Source organism: Bacillus rossius, chromosome 3 (assembly GCF_032445375.1).
Source record: "Bacillus rossius redtenbacheri isolate Brsri chromosome 3, Brsri_v3, whole genome shotgun sequence".
NCBI lineage: Eukaryota > Metazoa > Arthropoda > Insecta > Phasmatodea > Bacillidae > Bacillus > Bacillus rossius.
This window is the reverse complement of record NC_086332.1, coordinates 48,786,125-48,809,296: the sequence shown is the minus strand read 5'-3', so window position 1 is coordinate 48,809,296 and position 23,172 is coordinate 48,786,125. Positions and strand designations below refer to the sequence as shown.

The 23,172-nt window shown below is 38.3% G+C and overlaps 2 protein-coding genes across 7 annotated transcripts in view; both read right to left on the bottom strand.

The window, feature by feature from the left end:
• The window catches only part of LOC134530640 (protein SERAC1), a 60,985-nt gene extending 40,515 nt beyond the window's left edge, over nucleotides 1-20,470 (bottom strand). For 3 of the 6 annotated variants that reach the window (XM_063365660.1, XM_063365662.1, XM_063365661.1), the window contains exons 1-2: nucleotides 20,176-20,470; nucleotides 2,914-2,985 (exon numbers count right to left, since the gene is read on the bottom strand). In XM_063365660.1, the coding sequence (XP_063221730.1) occupies nucleotides 2,914-2,985; nucleotides 20,176-20,201 (98 nt within the window). In that variant the 5' untranslated portion in view covers nucleotides 20,202-20,470. The remainder of the gene's footprint in view (nucleotides 1-2,913; nucleotides 2,986-20,175) is intronic. The other 3 variants (XM_063365663.1, XM_063365664.1, XM_063365665.1) reach the window with 3 other exon arrangements.
• LOC134530641 (uncharacterized) lies at nucleotides 13,864-18,830 on the bottom strand. The gene is made up of 3 exons (XM_063365666.1): nucleotides 16,854-18,830; nucleotides 16,394-16,485; nucleotides 13,864-15,023 (listed from the first exon to the last, which is right to left on the bottom strand). The coding sequence occupies exons 1-3, from the start codon at nucleotides 17,275-17,277 to the stop codon at nucleotides 14,337-14,339; spliced, it is 1,203 nt and encodes a 400-aa protein (XP_063221736.1). The 5' UTR covers nucleotides 17,278-18,830; the 3' UTR covers nucleotides 13,864-14,336.
• Nucleotides 20,471-23,172: the final 2,702 nt, after the last annotated feature.

The following is a 23,172-nucleotide window of genomic DNA, read 5'->3' as shown; positions in this document are numbered from 1 at the left end:
GAGCACAGGCAAAGCCACGGTGATGTCAGCCGTGACGTCACTATGCTTGCCGAGGCAGGATGATTCCGCGGTGATTATTGCAACTTGTACACATAAGAAAATGCTACAATTCATGAAACCTACGAAGAATGGATAAGCAAAATCTTTCAGCAGATCATATTATCTGTCCAGCTGCAACGCCGATACTTTGATAGGCGGCATTTTCGAAAACACTAGGAATGTTTTCTACCTGGTAACACCCAACACGGCCTGAGTGACTTGTTTCATAATGACACGAGACGTCTCCAGAATTCTTACACACTCTACAATCCCGAAAAAGCCTCTATAAACACCCTCTACTACTCCTAGAGCTTTTAAGCAAGGTTCCGGAAAAATTTCATGGACATACAGAACATATAGAACTGTGTATTCACCTATGCATGAATGTGTATACGGTATACTAACTGCTTAACCTCAGAACCATCTTGACTTTGGGGGGGGAAGGGGGGGGGGTCGGTCGTGGCCCGGGCACCGCGGTTGCGTTTCGAAATTTTTTAAAGTTTGTGTTTGCCTTGATAGAACGAAGATTACAAGTATCTTGTTAATAAAATTCACAGGAAACCTCAAAAGTTATGCGATACCCGCAGATCATGTTTACAGTTATGGCCACGGTAATGTTTACAGTCTTTAGATTTTTTAAATAGTGGGGTTTGAAAAGTTGTACATTAAAATAATGGTGAAGGGGCCCGACAAAATAATTCGCCTCCGGGCCTTCGCTTTCTCTCGACGACGCTGCGTGTTCCGGTATACGAACTCCCGGCTCTCGAACTCTCTGCTGCTACTACAAGTATTCATTCTTCGGCTTTGCTGAGTTCATTAACGTTAATTCACTGTTTTGTTTATCTTGTTGATACGATTATCATTTGCGCAGACATCTATGATCCCGGCTTATCTCAAAATACCGATAACGTAATCTGGCCGATAAGCAAATAATTTATAATTATAGAAATCGAGCTAATTTGGAGCTCAATTTGCAGACATCTGCACTTTAAACCCTTGCGCGTCTTTACAGTTTCTGCAACATTTGGACCACAGTGCCAATTTAACAATAACGTCGCTAATAGACGAGTAATCATAAAGACACAATGAAAGGAAACTGGGAACTAACAGGCGATGGCTTATGGCAAGGCGGGAGGGGGCATTTCAACATTGGCTATATCTGGTGGGAAACCCAAATCAGTATAGCGGGCCGGGGTTCGATCCGAGTCCTCTGTAATACGTGCCAAGTGTCCACCTCGCTCTATTGGTACAACATGTACACATGCGTAGCTACGCGGAGACACCAGAGCCGAAGTACAGCGCCGTCACACCCAGCGACACACACGCAACAGCCAGGCCGCACCAGAGTTGAGTGCATGCACGACGCACGTGTACGGCCCTGAGTGCCGCGACAAGTGACGCCGACGTCACACAGAAGCCATCAAGTACGAGAGCCACGTGTCAAACTTCGTGAGCCCAACCATAACTCAGTGTCGCTGACAGCCGCCTCCCTCTCCCCAGCCCACAATTGTTTTGGATAGGTCACTTCTTTGTTTGAGCGCGAAGGTCCGGGGTTGTGTTGCAGCTGTTGACCTCAAATAACGACTTCAATTAATCCCATTGCTTCTTATTATAACCTTCAAGAACTTCCCGAGATAAAGCCTCACTTGGTTGTCAGAACAGACTGGGGACAATGCTCCATTTTGCTTCCAGTGTCCGCGTGCGTGACGTAAGTAAATACGGAACACGTAGATTCCTGTCCCTCTCGCAGTGTACATTTCTCTTAGCAGATATATTATTACGGAGAAGAACAAAATAAATATGTTAAATTATTTAATTTAGGATTTTACATCACACACATTCAGACAGACAGTGTCGGTGCTCATGAGTTATGCGTACCTACCAACAGCGGTGGTTGCTCATGAGTTATGCGTACCTACCAACAGCGGTGGTCGTAGACTTTGCGTGGCCCTGGGCTTTGTACTTTAATGAAGACGCCCCCTCCCCCCCCCCCCTGGAAAATTGGACCACAGTGCCCATTTCGAACAAAATTATCAGCCACCCTGGAATTTTAATTTCGACGATGATTTTTTCTAATTTATGAGTATCTAAATAAATACTGATATTTGTTCCTGATAGATTATCTTCGGGTCAGTTTTATGATTGCTTACGATCAAATTCTGGTGAAGTCGCGTAATTAAACATGGCAATAATATATTTTAAAGTTTTTCTAGTACGTAATCGTGAATTTAAATTTGTATTTACCAGCACTTTAATTTACATACTAAATTGGTTGTAATTTTCCTTTTCCAATATAATGTAAACAAAACTGAAAAACACGCGCGGGGACATGGAGCCGCCCTGCCCACCAAAGATTGCACGCGCGTCATGAGCGGCGCTCTCTCTTCTCGCCGAGGGTCGGACACCCGAGTAAGGACGTGGTTTGTAAAGTGGACGTTCACACCCGAACTGCACACAGCTCTGAAATCCAAAGTCTGCCCTGAGTGCGACTAGATACGAGTGTGTGTATGTATATTATACTATAGTAGAGTGTATACATATCTATGCAGGATATCACAACTGACATGCCCACGCACCCCCAATCGTTGCAGGGTGCGCGAGTGTCTTTCTGCATCCCCTCCCAATCAGCCTTCAACTAATTACACCACGAAAGAGAATTATTTAAACTATTAAAAAAGCCAAAACTGTATTAAGGAAAGCCTAAATCCGCACTTAATTTAAAAAAAAACTGTTCTTCACATTCAAACAGTGACTCACTATAGGTGAAAATGTTACAAATAAATCCAAGACGACGAGCACGCTAACGTGGTATTCTGCCGTGAAAGAGTGTGATGAAACCGAGCGCGAGTAGCACGCTGGACTGGAGCTACTCACGGGTAGTGCGTTCCTCCCGCAGCCTCCTGCACATCGCACGGGCCCTCGTGGCGCGCCTGCTCGCCCGCCTCCCTGCAACACGGAGGTTTACCGTCGCCTTTTGCGACCACAGCTTCCAGCCCTGGACCCAGGAGCCCAGACCACTCCACCTAACGGCTAAGCATTTGTATTCAATAAGGTGTGACGTTGTTCACTTAAGCAATCTTACACACTTAAAAATATTCATTTTAAAAAATACATTTATAAATATGAAGCTCCTTTGGGAGCGATGGTAGTAACATTTCAAGGCAATTTTAATGCAACGTTTCCGATCGAGGCGGTAAGGACCCGCTGGCATTTAATAAAGTATTTGGGCAGAGAGCAACACAACTGGGTTTGAGCATATTGTTGTGCACCGCGCCACGGGCTATATTCGCAAGAAAATTGTATTATTTCAAGTCGGTATTGTGTTAATTACTTATGTAGATCAGTATTGTTAAAATGTTATGAGTATTGTTTTAACTGTGTAACACTTTTTATTTAATATCCTGAGCAGTTATTTTGATGTAATATTTGTTAATTCGTGTTTATTTAGAAAATTGTATTCTTTCTCTCTTTCTCACTCTGCCGGTTTACCTTTTACGATTTATTTACGAGTCCAGGTTTGAACTGCCAAAGAAGTTTCACTATCACGTGATGAGTTACACGCGCTCTTTAATTTTTGCCCAATTTCAGGATAAGGGAATTCCAACTGGACCAGAGACATTAAGTGCATAGTCGTAGGAAAATTTACGAAAATCAAAATAAAATACGTGAAGTTCAAAGAGCAGATTCAATTCCTGCCCGAAAGCTTATAAGTGTTTCAAGCAGTAAATTTAACTGCAATACTTTTTTGTAAAAACTCACAGAAACTGAAATTTGAACCGAAAATTTTCTGAACATGAATACAGTAAGCTGGAGTTATTCAATACCTACGTCATGGCAGCATCGGTGGATATTTATGCAATTTGCAGAATTTTGTATACAGTATACATGTCTGTTTCCAACCTCCTTGGGGTGCACTTGAACACGCGACCTCTGAGTTCCGACGTCTCTGATGCATAGGCTATGTAGCAACGTCGGTTTTTGAATGAGACGGAATGCGGAAAGAAACATCGTCCGAAAGAAAATTTTGAGTATGGCATTCAACCGTGTTGTTAACTATACTACATGATTGGGGGGGGGGGGGGGGGGAACTAATAATTTCTGGTCCGTGTTAACTGGGTAACCAAGAGTAATTTAAGTCTCAATAATTATAATCTTCCAAGAAAAATCTATTGCGTGTGTTTTTACCAGCTCAGCGACACTATAAAACATGACGAGTAACTCTAATTCGCTTGCGTGAGACTTTTGATATTTTTAATGTTGCTATTTTTATTCTTGAATCAAATTGTTTTCTTATTATTATTTTTTAAAATTAAGTACAACAATATATTGTTTTTATAATAACGGTCGCCGTGATAAGCGATTGTGTTTTCAATGACTGACTTCGCCGTGAGTAACTATGCCTAAACTCGCCCGATGAAATTGACGCAATAGTGGAAAAATTCAGTTGACACAAATTAAGAAGTTTACTTATGTATGCTGTTACGTACTAGTTCACAACAAAACTGCGTGTTTAAGCAGAATTCAGGAATACATGCTTGAGCTGCGCCGAGTAATGATCAGCAAACGTAAGCCGCGAACGTGTGCGTAACACACTAACATGGTACTGCGCCATTGCGAATTTCATTTCGCACTGTTTGCCGTAAAATAAAAGTTCTCAAAAATGCTGAAAGTATCGTGTGTCTTCAAACAACTACAGCAGCACAGATTAGGTCGACTATAAAAGTCATATGGGGAAAAATATGAATAAATAATAGAAGATGGTTATAAACTCAACTGTATCCAGATTTTTATTATAATCGTACTAAAAAGTTTGGGAAAAAAACATTCTTAAAAAGTAATCAGTGTACTTTAACGATAAGGAGAGTAGGTGTATTTAGTTCATATGGGGACACCGGGTCCTGGTTCGGGAGCCGGGGAACCATGGCGGCCATTTTGTATTGGGCCACTTCCGGCGGCCATCTTTGATTCCGCCATTTTGTTATCTAGAAAATTCCACCATTTTGTTTTCTAGAACATTCCACCGAGTTGTGATGTCATTTCCACCATCTTGAAAATCCTCAAATATTAACTTAGAAAATCAAAAAAATTAACAATTAAAAAAATATTGATAAAATTTTAATTTAAAAACTTGATGACTTCGTTATCGAGCTCCTCGCTCCTGTGCGTTGAACATTTCGTTACGATGACATCATCGAGCCCCCCCACTCCTACTCATTTCAATTTTCGCTACTTCGATATCTTAAAAATAAATGTATCATCAAAATAAAAAATTATACCATTATAGTCTGCTGGAGGCGGCCATCTTGTTTAGTGGAGACCGCCATCTTGATTTCATCTGATGGATATCGTCATCGGGAGTAGGTTACTAATGTTAGTGTATGTAAGGCCGAGTTTATATATCCTACCAGTGTTGTTATGCTCCTAATAGGCCAAAAATTTCACAAATTTGTTAAAATAAATCACAAAACCCAGTCATTTTGTTGTTGTGACCACAAATTATTCTTAAAGACATACAATGTATGAAGGGGTGTGTTTATATTTCCCAACAGAAATGTTATGAGCCTTATAGACAAACAATTTTTAAAAAATCCACAGTCATTTTGTTTAAGGCCACTATTTTTTCTTAAAGACATAATCATTTATGATGTTTATATATATAGTCTGTGATATATGTTATCACATATCAAAAGAATCGTCTCATCGTTGCGGATGCGATGATTATAGTAATGATAATTTAAAAATATATTTAGTTAATTTAATTTATTTACTCAATACTACACCGTTCAGGACCAGAAAATTTTCAGAGTCCTCACTCTCAAACAATATTTTTATTGACGTATCTTCTAAGCAGTAACATGTTTGTGTACTCATGTTAAAAAGCTGCATGGAAGCAGATATTTTAATGTTTGCGTATATATTTTCATCTCTCAGAGACAATTTTTAATAGGAATGCAGGTGTTATGTTGAAATAATAAACAATCTGTAGGTAAAATCATATTTATTGAAATAAAGCCAGACTTTTCACGGCATAAAATCCTCAAAAAAAAGGGAAAAAACGATATAACCTAAACAGAGACTATATACAAAAACGGAAAAGATATACAAAAAACGGAAACTATACATCAAAAAACGGAAACTATACATCAAAAAACGGAAACTATATACAACAAAGTCTCAGCGTTGAGGATGTGATGGTTATAGTAATAATACTTAATAACTTTTTATTCCATCAAATTTAATTATTTACTACTTCATAGTCGTCACAGGAACCACAAATTTTTCAGAGTCCTAACCCACAAGTAGATAAGTATCTCTTCTAAGTAAGAACATGTTTGTGTATTCGTATTTAAAAGCTGCATGGAAGCAGATATTTTAATGTTTGCGTATATATTTACATTTCTCTATTATAAGCAGGAACACGTTCGCGTATTAATGTTTAAAAAGCTGCATGGAAGCAAATATTTTAAATGTTTGTGTAAATATCCCCCCCCCCTAAATTTTTTAATGAAAGAAAAAAACGCATGCAGCCTTAATTATTGTGCACGAGAATATTATGCTAGAAACAAAAATGCCGATTCACATTTGTACAATATTATATGTGCCCGCTCTTCACAAAAATGCCGATTCGCATTTGTACAGTGTGCCCGCTCTTCACGAGAGAGACACTGCGGTGAAGTTAGATTCGAATCTCAGATTCGTTTTCAAACGCATGCCATAATTATGGTACCGCGCGATAAAAACGAAAGAAAATAACACAGGGCTTCAGTGCGATAAGGACGTATGTAGCTAGAGGTAACTACTAATTTAATTTTTAAATTAAAACGCGTCTGGAGAACAAAATATATCATTAGGCTCCATAAGATAAAGGTTTCTGTTCGCTGCACAGTCGTGTGAACTTGGCAATTTAGCACTCATGGCTGTAAAAATCGCCAAGTTTAAAGTGGTTTAAAATGAGAACAGAATTTTGTACACTATAGAGACTTATCTCACCTTAAAGTACGCACTCTTGACTACAGTGTAGAATATTAGATTCAATGAGATATAGGTTTCTGTTCGCTGCACAGTCTTGTGAACTTAGCAATTTAGCACTCATGGCCAGGAGTCGGTTACAAACATACAAACATACAGGTGAAGCTAATATAAAGCGTGTAAAAAGAAACAATTAAATGTATCACCCTGGCCACCAAATCATTTAGACCATCCCAAGACACATATAATATCTCTTATGTTGCCATTATTCTGAAAATCACAAGATTCTTTGATTTTAACACCAGCTGCATAGTCATTATCCTCATCATCTTCTCAGCTATCATCGGCACAGCCATCATCATGATCAATATACTCATCCAGATTACTGTTATATTTCGTAATCTTAGGCATCGAAGCTTCTTCTTTGAAGTATCCTTTATAAGTGTCCATCCATTTTCAAAGTTTGAAGGCTCTGGAGAAATGGGCTGAAACATATTCTCACTTTTCACAATAATGATACTTCCACCGTCTTCGGTCTTCCTTAAACCTTCAACATCCTTAATTTCAAGTTCATTGTCGAGATCAGAAGAGCTACGAACATTCATGGCAAGGAATAACATTCATCAGTGAGCATGACTTTACAAGTGTTGCAATGTCTTTTTAAGCTCTCTCTTAGAGCAAAATACCTGTCACACCGATCACAACTTAAAATGTTATGTAGTAGGTTTTTGGCATGATCATTCTTTCTCAAAGTAAAACCCCTGCCACAATAACTACACCAGTGACCTTTTTATGACAATAGCATCGGTCCAGAACCCATATTAGTTTATGCGACAAATATCAGAAGAAACCTGAAAGTTTATATGGAAATATTAGACCTACATAGAAAATTAAAATAAAAATTCAGCGAGAATTAATTCCGAATTTAAATAGTACGCGATCAAGTAGTTCCGCTTCTCGCTAGATTATTTCGCAACATGCTGACTTAAAGTATTTAATGATTTATTTTTAATGAAGTAAACTTTATTTAAAGTACATAATATTAGTTACGCCCCATATGGTTACAAATGTAGTCAATTCAAAAACAAATGTAGCCAATTTTCTCCAACCGACTACAAATGTAATCCCTATAGCCTATATATTTTGATACTCAACTCACTTCGTTTCATAGTATGATGGATGTATTCATGCGGCTTATAAAGCTATGTTATTATGTAGCATGCAGGATGTATACTTGTGTCCGCAAGAGAAGGAGGGATTCGATAGGTCTCAAGGGGAAAGAAAACCAAATTTGTGTTATCCAAGTAAGATGCTAGCATTTATTATATATAACAAAATAGTGGATTTTAATCAAGTGTCTTCGTTATTATCATTTATTTAAACTAACCTAAATTCTCAGCACATAACCAGTCACATGTAGAAATAATCTGACTATGGTGGATTATTACCAAAGAATTCACTGATAAATGCCATGTGAAAATCAATTTTATTTCTAAATAAGGTCACAGAGTCACCAGTTCTAAGACAGGGGTCCAAGGTAAAATCCAAGACGGCCACCGGAAGTGACGTAATCCAAGATGGCCGACGGAAGTGGCCCAATACAAAATGGCCGCCATGGCTTCCCGGCTCCCGACCCAGGACCCGGTGTCCCCATATGAACTAAATACACCTACTAAGGAGCAATATTATAACAACTGGTTTCCATAGCTCTGCCAATGGCGTAAGCATTTGTATGACGTGAATGGCGGAGGAATCAAGGTTATGGAGTAGGATTCAGAATGTTTCCGAACAAGGCCCAGCAGATGAGAAAAATTATTTATATCATAATTTTTTAGTGTTTATTTAGGTAGTTTTCATCCTTAAAAACTAACCATAAAATAAAATATTTCATTACACTAAATATGATAAACTACTTGCAATCAGGCATGTCAGAACAACAGGAGTCTGTCTGCTTTGACCTGGGTGTGGGGGTAGAAATCACATTTTACCCCTCACTATTTTAGACCAAAACTCATTGTATGAAAATTAATCTCGTGAAAAATGAATGCAAGTTTAAGAATAAGGCTTTACTTCATGCTGCACACAGGCTGCCAATAGGCCTGCGTCGAAACGAATAAAAAAGTCATTATAGAAACACTTTCTGGTAAGCAGTTTTCGAGGGGAAAATACATAAGTTTTAAAAACTGCATTTTAATTGCCTGTCACGTAGGCAATACGCAAAACTTACGATATGTCAGGACGATGGTGCAACAAGTTAAAAATTAGAAATGCAAAACATTAGAACATCGCGCCAAGTTTGCACAATAGTACATGCAGCAAGGCCTCTGTTTTGTTAAGCTCACTTCCCAAGTGACTGTACACTCTTAGCAATTACAGTAAATTTACGGACTTTTCAACGAAGAATTCACCTCAAATAAACGAGGAGTTCTTCGTAATCTCGGATAACTGTATCTTCGTATAAATACGTCGGTTTCCGACTTCCGAGTTCTGTGTTATGTGTAAACAAGGTAAAACATATGCGGAAGAAAAAAAGAAGGTTTCAGAGTAGACTCAATAAGTGTTTTCAATGTTTTGTTAATAAAATAAGATAATTTTTGTTGATTAATGTTCAAAATGAGCGAACTCAACACAAGTAGATAGCCGTAAATTTATCAAGATCCCTGGATAATTTATCATCAGCGTTCTTCGTAAAATTTAGGTGAAATTTCTTAACCGTGCACACCGATAAAGCTACTTTCACGAGCGAAGATGTGCTCTAAGTTCACAACTAGCACGTCTGAGCCGACGAAAGTCCCGTGCTGCCCACATTTACGGTAGTCAGTGATAGTTTTCTCGAACCATACTGCATACCACAACGACTGACGAGAAATTATTTGACTTTATAATCTCTCAATGAGACTTCACCCTATGTTAGACGACGTCCCTCTAACACTCGTCACGGTATGTACCTACACCCTCACGTCAGGGGCGCAACAACTAAATTTTCAAAGGGGGGGGGGATATACCTTTTTATAAAGAATCATCGATCCCCCCTATTGAAGCGGGGGGTCCTCCCCCGGGAAATTTTGTATTTCAAGGTGGAAAATGGTGCTATTTAAGCAGTTTTATTATCTAAAAATTGATTACACAGATAGTGGAAATAACGAAATTATTTATCCGACTTGTACAGCACTTTCTTTGCCCCCGTTTGCCGCCACTTCAATAATTCAGAGGGGGGGGGGAAATACCCTTGCCCCCCCCCCCCTGCTCTAACTCTGCTGGAGACGTGCGTCTGTATCTGTCAGAGATACTCGAGGTCCCGTGCGGAAACACGCGGCATACGAACGACGCCTGGCATTCTGCGACCAGTTTTATCTGATAGTGATAGTATGGAATGTTGTAGTGCTTGAAAATATTTCCCTCAAACCATTTGCCATACGTAGCTACTTCATGTTTTATGTACATTTTACCACAGCATTACATTTCTGCTACGTTGAGGTGGCGCAGTGATAAATAACTAGACTCGCAATGCCATGGCCGACGAGAGGGTAAGAAGAGGGGGAAGGGGGAAATTCCGGGCCCGTCAACCAAGGGGGTCCAGTTGAGCTCCGAAAATGTTTTAATGCTTTAATGCTTAAGACGAAGTGTTAACATAATGCATTGGAAACTTTACAAGTTATGTTACAAGATCACGTTGACAGTTATGGCGACGGCAAATTTTAGTCTTTAGATACATAGTGGTGTTTGAAAATTTGCACATTAAATAACAGGATGGGGGCCGGGCCCTTGGTTTCTCTCGACGGTCCCGGGTTCGGATCTCGGCCTGGTCATCCATATTTCTGCTCTGCGTGGATTTCCGAAACCACTCGAGGCAAATGGCTGGGATGGTTACCGAGTCCCTCCCCAGTTGTCCTGAACTGTGCTGCTGAGAGTCAGGGGCGTTCCACGGCCGGGCAACCGCTCGGGGCTCGCGCCTAGAGGGGCCCGCGCTGGGCATTTTCATTTTCCTTTTTTGATAATGTTTATCAATACAAATATGGACATTAATGGGGAAAAGCAAGATTTTTAAATTATAATTGTGTAATTTAAAGTTCAATTACGATTTCATGGTTTCACGTTAGAAAAACTTCCGAAATTTGTAATGCCTCAAATAATAACGCAATTTCATCGGAATCACAAAATTTAACCAAGTATAATTTATTGGGAATAGAACGTCCAAAATTTTAAGATAATTTAGACAGTCATCATCGAACGTGAAGTCCCTGGTTGGATTAAAATATTGTTTCGAAAGGTTTTTAATTTTCCTGGGGAGGGCGCCCCAACCCCCGCCCTTTTTGGGGGGTTACTCCACCTCCCTCCCAGGGCAACCCGGAAGAGCCCTTTCGATAATATTAGATCCTGCATAAATAAATAGCCCAGGATGCCGCAACGTCTAGGGACACCACTGCTGAGCGTAGCTGTCCATCTCTCGTGACTCATGGGCGTCGCAACCGGGGGGGGGGGGGGATGGGGGGGACACGTCTCCCCAATAATAAAAGTCTTCAATTTCGTCCCCTCCAATAATATAATTAGTTTCGTAGTTATATTATTAATATTATTTCTGTGATATAACCCATATGTTGCGCATGGTGCATTTAGTCCAATCGTGGTAATGTGAGCACTGTGGTTTTACAAATTTGGGTAAATATGTAGAGTAGCGGTATTTGCGAAAAAAAATGCTAAAAATCCGAAAATACTTTTATTATATGCTCTTTCACTTCCTCTTTTCAAAACAACCGGCGGAGATAAAAAAATTCCAAATACTTTAGGAGATATAGAATTTTTTAATTTTCATAGTTGGGCGATATTTGTTAAAAAAAAATTAAAAATTCCGAAAATACTTTTATTCTATGCTCTTTAACTTCCTCTTTTCATTAAACCCGGCGGAGATAAGAAATTCCAAATACTTTAGGAGATATCGAATTTTTAAATTTTCATCACAATACCTGTGCATTCATGCGGCCACCATTGTTTCTTGTTTACGAGTATGATTTTTTTTTTTTTTTTTCGCGACGTAGGTGAACGACTACATCATTTTATACTAATGGCAAAGGAATTGTACCCGCCTCTAACTTAGGTGAGTTTTTAACGTTTCAAATTTTAATGTTTTATTTTTGTTATTTGGATATTGTTGAGCAAGTAATAAGTAAAAAAAAAAAAAAAAAATTACGTGAGTTCCTACTGTTCATCCTTTGTCACGGTTTGTTTGGTCAGGTCAGTTACATTATAAACACTTTAAAATAAACAACCATTTAAATTAATTCACATTATTTTTAATGTCCGCTTAGTTTGAAAGTATTTATAATGTAACTGACCTGACCTAATTGACCATTTTAGTTCCTACTGTTCATCCTTTGTCCCGGTATGTTTGGTCAGGTCAGTTACATTATAAATATTTTAAAACTAAACAGCCATTAAAATTAATTCACATTATTTTTAATGTCGGCTTAGTTTGAAAGATTAATAATGTAACTGACCTGACCTAATCGACCATTTTATTAATTACGCATTCACGAACACACGGCAAAATAACAAAAACTGCCACTGGCGAATGGTTGCACATGTCTTGTATTGCAAAATTAAAAAATTCGATATCTCCTAAAGTATTTCCAATTTCTTATCTCCGCCGGTTGTTTTGAAAAGAGGAAGTGAAAGAGCATAGAATATAAGTATTTTCGGATGTTTAGCCTTTTTTTTTTCCGCAAATACCGCTACTCTACATATTTACCCAAATTTGTTCTCTGAAAATATTTTTTTATAAAAAATAAATTATATATTGCAACCAACTATAATTAGAATATTTAGGAAAGAAAAAATGCCTAAAAACCACCTTTTTGCACCTTCAAACCCCAAATTTTCCCGGGGGTGGACCCCCGGACCCCCAGCTTTTTCACAGGGGATGGATATTCCTCAACAACTAAATCAATTGTAGTCCCCCCCAAAAAATATATCCTTGCGACGCCCATGCGTGACTTGACTGTCGACGAGACGTTGGGCTGCCTACTTGTCGAGAAAGGCTGAACTGAGCGTGTTCCAAGATGGCATTTTTTTTTTAAGTTTCGATGAAGGCCTAATTGTAAAAAGTATTCCATAAAAATTTTCAATTGCAGCTTATTGTAAAAAAAAACTTATATGTTAAATAAAAGGTAGCAAATCCCATTTCATTTAAAAAGGTTTTTTTTTTAAGCAGCCATACTTTCACACGTTTAAGATCTGCGGTTTTATAAAAACTATGCATCGATTTGTTGCTTAGCTGCAAGAAATTTCTGATATTTATTTTAAATGGTATTTAAACTTTTGATTATTAAGTGTGTATAAAACAGTTTAGGAGATTGTAATTGTGAATATGGTTATCTAGAGTTTGCTGGTATGGAATCACCTGCCGCAGGCGTTGTTTGTAAAGCCGCGTACACACTTGCGCGCCGCGGCTGCAATGCAACACGAAACGCGCGCCACCCGCGCGGCGCGGAGCGACACAGCGCGCCGCGAGCGCGCGCCGCGCACCCGGCGAACCACCTGAGACTGACGAACACCGCAGTTCAGCCGGTCATGTACGACGAGGAAGACGAAATTCTTCTCGTTAGCAGTGCTGTGGTTGTAATAGCTGCTTACCATTGTATGCAACGAAAACATAAGCGTCGATCTCGACGATGGTGGTGCTCAAATCTTTTTAAAGATCGTGTATCTAACCAGATGTTAGGAGTCCTGAAAGCTCAGGAAATAAGTGGCCAATACAAAAATTTCACACGAATGAGCCCGACTACTTTTGAAGATTTATTGATTAAAATTGGACCAAAAATCTGTAAGAAGGAAACACACTTGCGAGAACCGATCACTATTCAAGATCGGTAAGTAGCCTATGAATTGTTTACAATTTGTACTAATGCCTGACAGCAATTTCCCTGTCAGCATTATTAAAAGTGTTAATGTTCAATATGTTTAAGTACACAGGTTTTCAATTTTAATGTTCCAGGTTAGCCGTGACATTGCGGTTTCTAGCGACAGGAGACTCGTACTCAAGTCTGCAATATCTGTTCAGAATTTCAAAGCAGGCTATAGGAGGAATAGTAACAGAAGTCTGCTCAGCGTTAATTGAAGTGTTGAAAGAAAATATCAAGGTAAGTTGAACGTTAGAACAAATAAACGTTCTTATTGCTTAAGTTTTTATTTATAAAACGATATTTTCAAAAATACAGTACTCAAATGATGTAAGAAAGAAAAATTAAATAAATGAACTCATTAAATTCAAATTAAATCAGAGTAGTTCACATAAACAAATAAATAAATTAACACAAAAATTGTGATGCAATTTACACACAGTCATTAAAATCATCAGAACACTGAGATGAATGCGATAAAGGACTTTGCATTGACGCCAGCGGTGAAATGGTGTGACTTGAATTTGTTTGTATACTTGTAGCCGAGGCACTAGGTAGCATAGTAACTTGTGCATGTGGAGTCATTTGTGTCGGGGACCGACCAGCTGGAGAAGACTGCGACAGATTTGGCTCAAAGGGTTGTTGTTGTTGTTGTTGTTGTTGTTGTTGTTGTTGAGCAGGAAGATAAACTGATGAAGTTGATGAGTGGGAAGCTGGCTGTTGCATATACATGCGAGTAGAATAGTTTTCAGGTGCATTGGAATGAAATAGTTGACCTTGACCATAGTTGTATGTAGGTATTTCAAACAAACCTCGATCTGCTTTCATCAAAATGTCATAAACAGCGTGCTGAACCCCCAATCTTGTAGCTGAAGAAAATGTCGCCATTTTGGAAGATAAATATGCGCAAAATGTTTTAATCTCGCTCTGTTCAGGAGACATGTTGAATTTTCCAGCAGTAGCTTGTAGAATGCTAACAGCATCCGCTAGCAGTGCAGTTCCATCACCCTGTTGCCTTCCTTTTGCTCGCTTAGGTGCACTTGGAGAAAGAAATTCTTGGTCTTCATTTTGCACATTCAGTTCTTGATGGACGTGGTTTCCTTCAATGATCACCGGCTCCTTAAACATAATAATTAATAAACATAAATATACTTGCGATAAAAGTATTTATTACATAATCCCTCTACATTAAAAATTCTTAGCTTTGTCAGTACAGAAAGTTTCAATATTTGAAAACAAAGGGCAATACTTGTGAGGGAATGTAAATTTTCATCGAAAACAAATGTGGATATTTTCATATTAAATACTTTCTCTTAACAGTGCACAAAAATACGATTTAAATAGTTCCCAAAAGAATCTGTTTTCCTAGGTAAATTTCAAATGAAAATGAAGTAACCTGATTTTCATGTGAGAGGTCATACAGAAATATTATGTCTGTGACCACTATTGTCTTATCATGTATGTATCTATCCTTTCAGCTCCCCAAAAATCCCGCGGAGTGGATGGAAGTTGTGAAGGTGTTTGAAGATCTTTGGAATCTGCCTCATTGTGTGGGAGCTATCGACGGCAAGCATGTCATTATACAGTCTCCAATGAACTCTGGCAGCGAGTTTTACAACTACAAATCACAATTTAGTATTGTATTGTTTGCTTTGGTAGATGGAAATTACAACTTTTTATTTGCTGATGTGGGATGCCAAGGAAGAATTTCGGATGGGGGAGTTTTTAACAACAGTAAACTGTATGACATGATGACGAAGAGAACTTTGGGGTTGCCATCTCCAACAGAACTTCCTGGACGACAGATGAAAGTGCCGTATTTTTTTGCAGCTGATAATGCTTTCGCCCTTGGAGAAAATATATTGAAACCTTACTCTGGAGATTTAGAGAAGGGTTCTTGTAAAAGAATATTTAATTATCGGCTAAGCAGAGCCCGTAGAGTGGTAGAGAATGCCTTCGGAATAGCAAGTTCAGTATTCAGGGTTTTAAGAAAACCAATCCTCCTGGAACCTGAGAAAGTTCAATTAATCGTTACTGCGATTATACATCTGCACAATCATTTAAGACGGCATTCAACAAACCTATACACACCGCAAGAATTAATGGACTACGAGGAAGGTGGTGTCTTGACGGAAGGTTCCTGGAGAAAGGATGAAAATATGACATCCCTGGTTCCATTAAGAAGTATTCCTAGAAGATCCTCTGCCCATTTTCAAAAAATAAGGGATGAACTAGCAGACTACTGCGTTAAAGAAGGTGCGATATCGTGGCAGAAGTCATATGCTTGAAACTAACGTGTGTGCCTAATTCGAGAGGTTTACAATGGTGTTGGCAGACACATAAGTGTATTTGATGGTATTATATCCACTTTTTTACTATCTTCCATTTTAAGGCTAAATAATTTAAAACATAAGGCCAAGATACATCTCTCGCCATTTAATCATACTTATAAAAACTATCAACATGTACTGTTAAAATGTTGAGCTTACCGTGTTCATTGTTGGCCGTGGCTTATCTCTGCCTTCCAGAAATTTTAACGACTCGTAGGCGAACCATCGGCTGGTAAACACTTCGGAAGTACCTGCAAAAACATGCGCCAGGATTACATAATTTTTTGTTAAAAATATGTCAATAATTATTTTATATTCAGGTGTGTCAATTAATTAAAAAGTATTAAAAATTAGGATATAATTTGTCATGTTATATAAACACATTGATTGTTCTATGTTCAGCAGTTTCATTCAATTAAAGGTAGTGTAAACTATTAAACATATACAATATGCAATACATTTAATGTACATTTAATGTACTGATAACAACAATTTCTATTATATATAAGAGCTACGTATTAACTACTAAATGTGGTATTCAACGACGGTACAGCAAAATACTGTGAAACCTAAAATTAACATTAATTTACTTGCAATGAGAAGTATAATAAAATCTTACCTTTACCAGTCCCTATTGTGTTTTTTTCTTTTGACTTCTCCCTTCTGTACGACGACAGCAAACTAATCATTTTTTTCCTGCATTCATCTTCTAACTGCCCGACTGTAACAGCTATGTCTCTCCACGCATCCATTTTTTTAGCTTTTTTGTAGTAGTCTCTATTACTTGGGTCCCAAAGCACAGGATGTGTTCTATACACTTCAATCAAGCCCAACATATCTTCTTCGCTCCACTCCATGTTCGCTGCGTGTGCGCTGCGAGCTGCAAACACGTCCACACTGGCGCGCCGAATCCCTTTGTGTTCGTCGAAAAAACCGACAGCTGGCGGTTCGCGGCGCGCGGTTCGTGGCGTGGGCGGCGCACGCTCGGCGCGTGTTCGAGGGCCCGTACACACCTGGCGAATCCTGTTCGTGGCGTGTTGCATTGCAGCCGCGGCGCGCAAGTGTGTACGCGGCTTAACGCTCTGTAACCTGTATAAATTATGATGTAAGCACGAGGACGGGTTGGCAGTCGGTGTCAGTATTGTGTACTGAAAGTCACGAATACAATTTTATTGGTGCGCTCGCAGGTACTCGAACCCCCAACCACAACGCTGAGTGACACATCTATCTGCTATCGAGTATTATATTAACTATTAAGTCCTTCGAGAATAAGGTTTAATCGAATACCTTTTAATCAATGATTGTTTAATACTAGTAAGTAAAGTCTTTTGAATAGTTCTAAGGATATACATAAGTAAATAGAATTTGCTTCATCTTAGTTAATTATTTTAGTTAATGATTCCATGTAGATATATTTTCTAGTCATTCTACTTAATAGATAAAAGAATTAAGAATGGCGACCACTTAAGTCTATCGATAGAGATAGAGGAATACAGCCCTTCAATTAGTTGTTGATTTCATTAGAATATTAAAATTTAAAAAAAAACGATACATGTAAGAGTTGCGACTTCACTGTAAAAAAAAATTAGTTGTCTGTAAAGTCGGTTTACGGACGATAGTTTAACCTGACAACGTCATAACAAAACATTGATGAAATTATTGCATACTTTTATGAATAAAATTGAACCATTTTTATTGAATTATCACTATTTTGTATGGATACAAATAAGGAATGAAATGAAATCTACAATTTAATTGATAAATTTACTTTTATTTGCACTCATTAATTCAAAAATGTTTATTACTTTAACGAAGAGATTATTTTAACTATAACTTTTATACATGTTTGCTATTTAACTTCTTGCCATCTGTGTTATTCTGTTAAGGATAGGACGATGATAGGAAAAGTAGGAAACGAATGGGAGTGTTTCAAGTTTAATGTGCATCGAAAAAGTCAAATCTATGGTTGTTCCAATCGAGTGGAAGAGATAGATGCGGCGCAAGCGTACAATGAGCGTAACGGGACACAGCGTAACGGGACAATGTGCGTTACGGAACACTTTTAGCACTTCGTTCATGTTGTAATAATATACTTACGTTAATATTGACGTAAAATGAAACTTTAAAAAAAAACTTAGAAACCAGAAGGAATTTGGGAACTTTTTCAGGGTAAACAGAGGATCGACTGTGATGATCAAAAACAAAACATTTGGAATTTCATTATTACTTTTGGAGGCTTTTGGTTGAATATCTGTAGGAACCAAATTTAGTTTGCTTGTTGGGAAACACTCTCCCTCTCTCTTTATCCTTTGCCTTACCTCTGCCCACTTTTCCTGATAGCAGGGAGGGCGATAACGCAGCAAAGTTCACAGCATGTTACATAAGCGGCCTCACGCCGATAGTCATGTGGTAATCATAAAAAGAAAGAAATAATGTGACTACGGTCTTTGGACTCGGACACACACAGAACAGCACAAAGAAAAGCAGTCATGCGGCATCACAAAGCTCGTAAGCCTCTAAGTCATGAAGATTGAATTTTTATTTATTTTTTAACATCAAACTACAATTTTTTGATAAGTAAATTTTGTTTTCAATCATTTTACTACCTCAAGAAAAACGAGGTGCACAATAAGGACTTTCTGACTAAAAAATCGGCAGTAAACAAGAAATGTAACTTCATTAATATGAATTTATTACGCAATATAGCTATTCATAAAATTATTCTGGGGATTCTGGTGTTGCTGAATCAACTGAACACAAATGCGTAATATAACAATTCATTCCATAGTTAATTTTTCGTGCAGATGGAATGTAGCCAATAAAGTAAAAAAAAACTTTAGTTGTACATAGTTACTTAAATATCCTTTGAACAATTCACTGTGCTTTTTTTTTTTTTTTCTCATTTGGTGTCAATATTCAGATCGACATTCCCACAGACGTTCCGTTACGTAAGAGTTATTTGTAAACGAGGGAAATTAAGATAGAAAGGGAAGAGACGACAGAAAAAAGAAACTTTGTCAAATAATTTCAACCTTTAACCATTCAAATACTTCCTTAACAAAAAAATATATATCTATATATAAACAACCTTCCTTGACACAAAGGACTTAACACAAAACTGATTCTCTGTACTCATTCGCGCCTTAATTTTTACGCTAAGGCCGGGTTTATAGAAAACGCAAGAACGCAGAAACGCAAGAAACGCAACTACGGTAAAAGTCCAACCTTAACTCTTCTACCAGCACGTTTATAAAAAACGCAAGACACGCAAGAACGCAAGAACGCAACGCAGAAGTTGTTCAACTTTCTACTTCTTGCGTTTCGGCCTTCTATACTGGTTGCTTAATATGTGGAAACTGAAACTGTCATGTAATGCATATAGAAGGCTCTGCGATTGTAATTAATCGTTACGCTTGTGTTTATTTATGTTTTGGGCTGGCATTCTTCTAGTGAATACAGCGCAATGGAGGAAGCTGATAAATTTCTTGTTCAGCTTATCCAAAATTTTCCCTACCTGTACGATAAGTACAACAAAGATTTTAAAAATAATCATGACTTATTCCTGAAATTTTAATTTTTGACGTTGGCGATGGCCGGCGTCCTTGCGTTTTTTATAAACGACTGTGAATTTCTTGCGGTTGTCGCGTCCTGCGTTCTTGCGTTTCTGCGTTCTTGCGTTTTCTATAAACCCGGCCTAAGTTGGAGTCATAATTCCAAGTTCAAGAATTCAACATTACACAGTTTTAAGCTCTACCAACAGAAAATTATCGTCAAAAAGTAGTTTGCCACCCAAAAAAGGTGAATTTATTATCAGTTGAAAATATTTTGTATAAGTTATATGATTAGCGCAGCCAAAAAAAAAAAAATCTCCCAACGCAAGCTACATCTAAACAAACTAAATATAAAAAAAGGATAGTATTAAATACTAATCGTGTACTCACTTATCGGCACGTTCATCTCTGAGCATGTTATTGACGGTGTACCGCACAAAATACTCTAAAATCAAAACAGGGAGCAGTAATATGCAACGCTGATGTTGCGTAAACGCGCAAATGACTTACGTTGTGGACATATTTCACCTGTCACCAGACTACACTACCTATTTTCTCCTCACACGCTTCAGAATGGAACTAGAGATTTTTATACAACCCCAAACAACTAGTCACAGCCTCGCAGACTGGACCACGATTATGCTTATGAACGTAAAGTTGAAATTAACTCCCGCCCTGATACGCTACAACGTTTCAACCTTGAACGTAGTTTTTCAAACATCCACTAGTAGCGCTGGTACCGCAAAATAAATAGTTTCAAAATTAGATGTCATAGCGCTAGTAGTGTTAAACACGTAATAATAAAATTTTGTAAAACTTCAAAGAAAGGAGGATAATAAAGGACAAGCCTCTTCTCCTTTTAAATTTAAAGAAAAAGTAAACAAACCTTTATCGGAAAATTTGTATCTAATTCTCAGGTACTATTGTTTAAAATTTTGTGGATAAATAATATTCTTAGTATATTATTTTTTATTATTAAGCACAATGCACTAACGTCTCGGCTGGGTGCATAATTTAAGAAATCATTTTGTCAACTAGGTTTTGTTCTCAAGATATTATGTAACTTCATTGTTCATACCGAGTAGACAGTGCAGAAAAATTCATTCTGTATAAATTGTAAAACTTTGTTTAAGGATATCATATAAATTTGTAATCGATTTCAGTTTTATTTGTAGATAAAAACCACGTTAGTGTAAAATTTACAAAAAAAAATTGCAGTATTACATAGTAGTTAGTTCATTAAGCCAAGTACAGTAGAAAATAACAACTATTATAAGTAATGTATAATTGAAACACAGTCCAACTCATCATACCATCATTTGCAAAAGTGATTATGAGGAGGTGAATATGTCTACACGATTACATGGTAAGTCGGTGAAGCAGTTTTTTTCTATCAGCTAATTGTTGCCATATTGTGACACCAACCGCCAGTGCTCCCACTGGTCGCACAGGCCACTATGCCTTCACCGTCGTCTCCGCCAGTGCGTGTGCATCGAAAACGCCAATGCGTGCAGTGCAACGATGTGTACAGCCCCAAGTCCATGATATCGATAGACGCTCACGTGGTGAGTGTGACCTTGTACCCATCCACAGGTGAAGTGTATGTGTATCCTTCTGGCATCTCAGCTATCAAACAGTAATTTTTATTTATTTGTAAACAATATATTAATATAATTTATGACCTGAATTTTAACTACTTTTAAAATTAAAACCACTAGTGTTCACTGGGTGCCTATGTCGCAAATCTCAGTCTGAATCGTTCTAGTGGTATGCATACTTCGCGCGGTACACGTGGCCCTGGAGCTGCCAAGGCCGCACCAGTCACTGCTAACACGGCACCGGAGTTATCAAGCCCCATTTCCGCAATATTTTGGTGGAACACTATGGCAATGGCGAGGTTTAAAAGTAATTTCAAAAATGTCACAGCATGCCATCTCCCGATAATTCCTAACTCTACTATTCTTTGTATGTCGTGTATACATATTCTGGTAATGTCAAGTCCAACTTATCAATGGCTCTCACGTAGGTGGTAACATGGGAAGTCCGTGATTGTATCGAATGTTTTCCTAAACGATATTTCCTGTGCAGTGGTAGCCTCAATTATATTTGCATATATGGAATAAGCATTGGAGGGAATGACCCTATGATAACGTGCATGATATGGTTCTGTATTCTTTCAAGTGTGGTACTTCCCAAAGGTGCTAGATTATGCAGGATAAAACATCTATAATTAAATACCAATTGAATGGTGATGACACAAAATAATTTTCAGATTTTCATTTCCACACCCCATTTGTGATGTGTAAGAGCTTTTAACAGCTCAATATGTGTATGACATTTATGCGAGAGATGTGTAACCTGTGCCCCTCCGGTCATCCAAACATCTAAAACAACCCCCAAATATTTCACTTCATTAACGACAGGGAGGGTAGTCCCAATGACTTCAACAGACTGAAGATTAGGGATGTTATGTTTGTTTGTAAAAAACACAATCTTACTCTTCTTCGGTGACATTTCCAAGCCATTTTCAGAGGACCACATATTGATGCTTTGTATAGTGCCCTGTAGGTACTCCCGCAATTCGGGGTAATTTTTATGGTAGAACCAAACAACTATATCGTCCATGTAGGTTATTTTATACACCGTATGACCAATACTATATATAAGATCTTGTGTATACAAGGTTGCTCCCCTGCGCTAATTCGGTATATCGTATATACGAAACACACATGGCTGTCATCCACTACCAAAACTGGGTAGTAGGACTACTGACATACCGCAAAGATATACATTTTACAATTTGCAGAGGAATTCCAATACAACTTAATTTTCGATACAGCACCGGCAATTGAACATTATCAATTGCGGAGACTAACTCTAAAAATGGAGTTGTACGTATATATTTCCGTTTAAAAACAGTACAGATTTTGGATTGTAATGAGTAAATAGCATCCTGTACTCCCGTGCTCCCGTGCTCCCGTGCACGATCTGAAAAGGTACAAACTGTTCTGGTCAAATCTGTAGATGTTTCTCCAACCATCATTGCAACCAATTTTTCAACAGTTTTTTCAAATATCTTACAAACACGATCGAAGTACTATAAGCTGGTAGGAGGAAAGTTGGAGAATCGCTATTCGGTTGCCGTCGTCTGGGTTCTCGTGTTCGAGGTCCGGTGTGGCTCCTAGCAGAAAGGCTGGTTTTTACTGAAAACGTGTCCGGGAGGGTGCTCTGTGGCTAACCACGAGTTGGGTCGTTGGGTGCAAATGCCCCTGCGTGGCCCGCTAGGAACGGCGGCTGAGTTCGTGGTGGGAGGGATCCCTGGCTATTGATACGCTACTGGCCCTACACAGCATAGCATGCTGATCCCTGACTGGATTAGGAAAGTTC

Coding starts and splice junctions, on each gene's coding strand:
- LOC134530641 (XM_063365666.1), bottom strand. CDS start 17,277: ATGCAACACGCCACGAACAGGATTCGCCAGGTGTGTACGGGCCCTCGA. Junction 16,486..16,853: donor CACAATAGGGACTGGTAAAG/GTAAGATTTTAT, acceptor ATGTTTTTGCAG/GTACTTCCGAAGTGTTTACC. Junction 15,024..16,393: donor CACGGCCAACAATGAACACG/GTAAGCTCAACA, acceptor ATTATGTTTAAG/GAGCCGGTGATCATTGAAGG.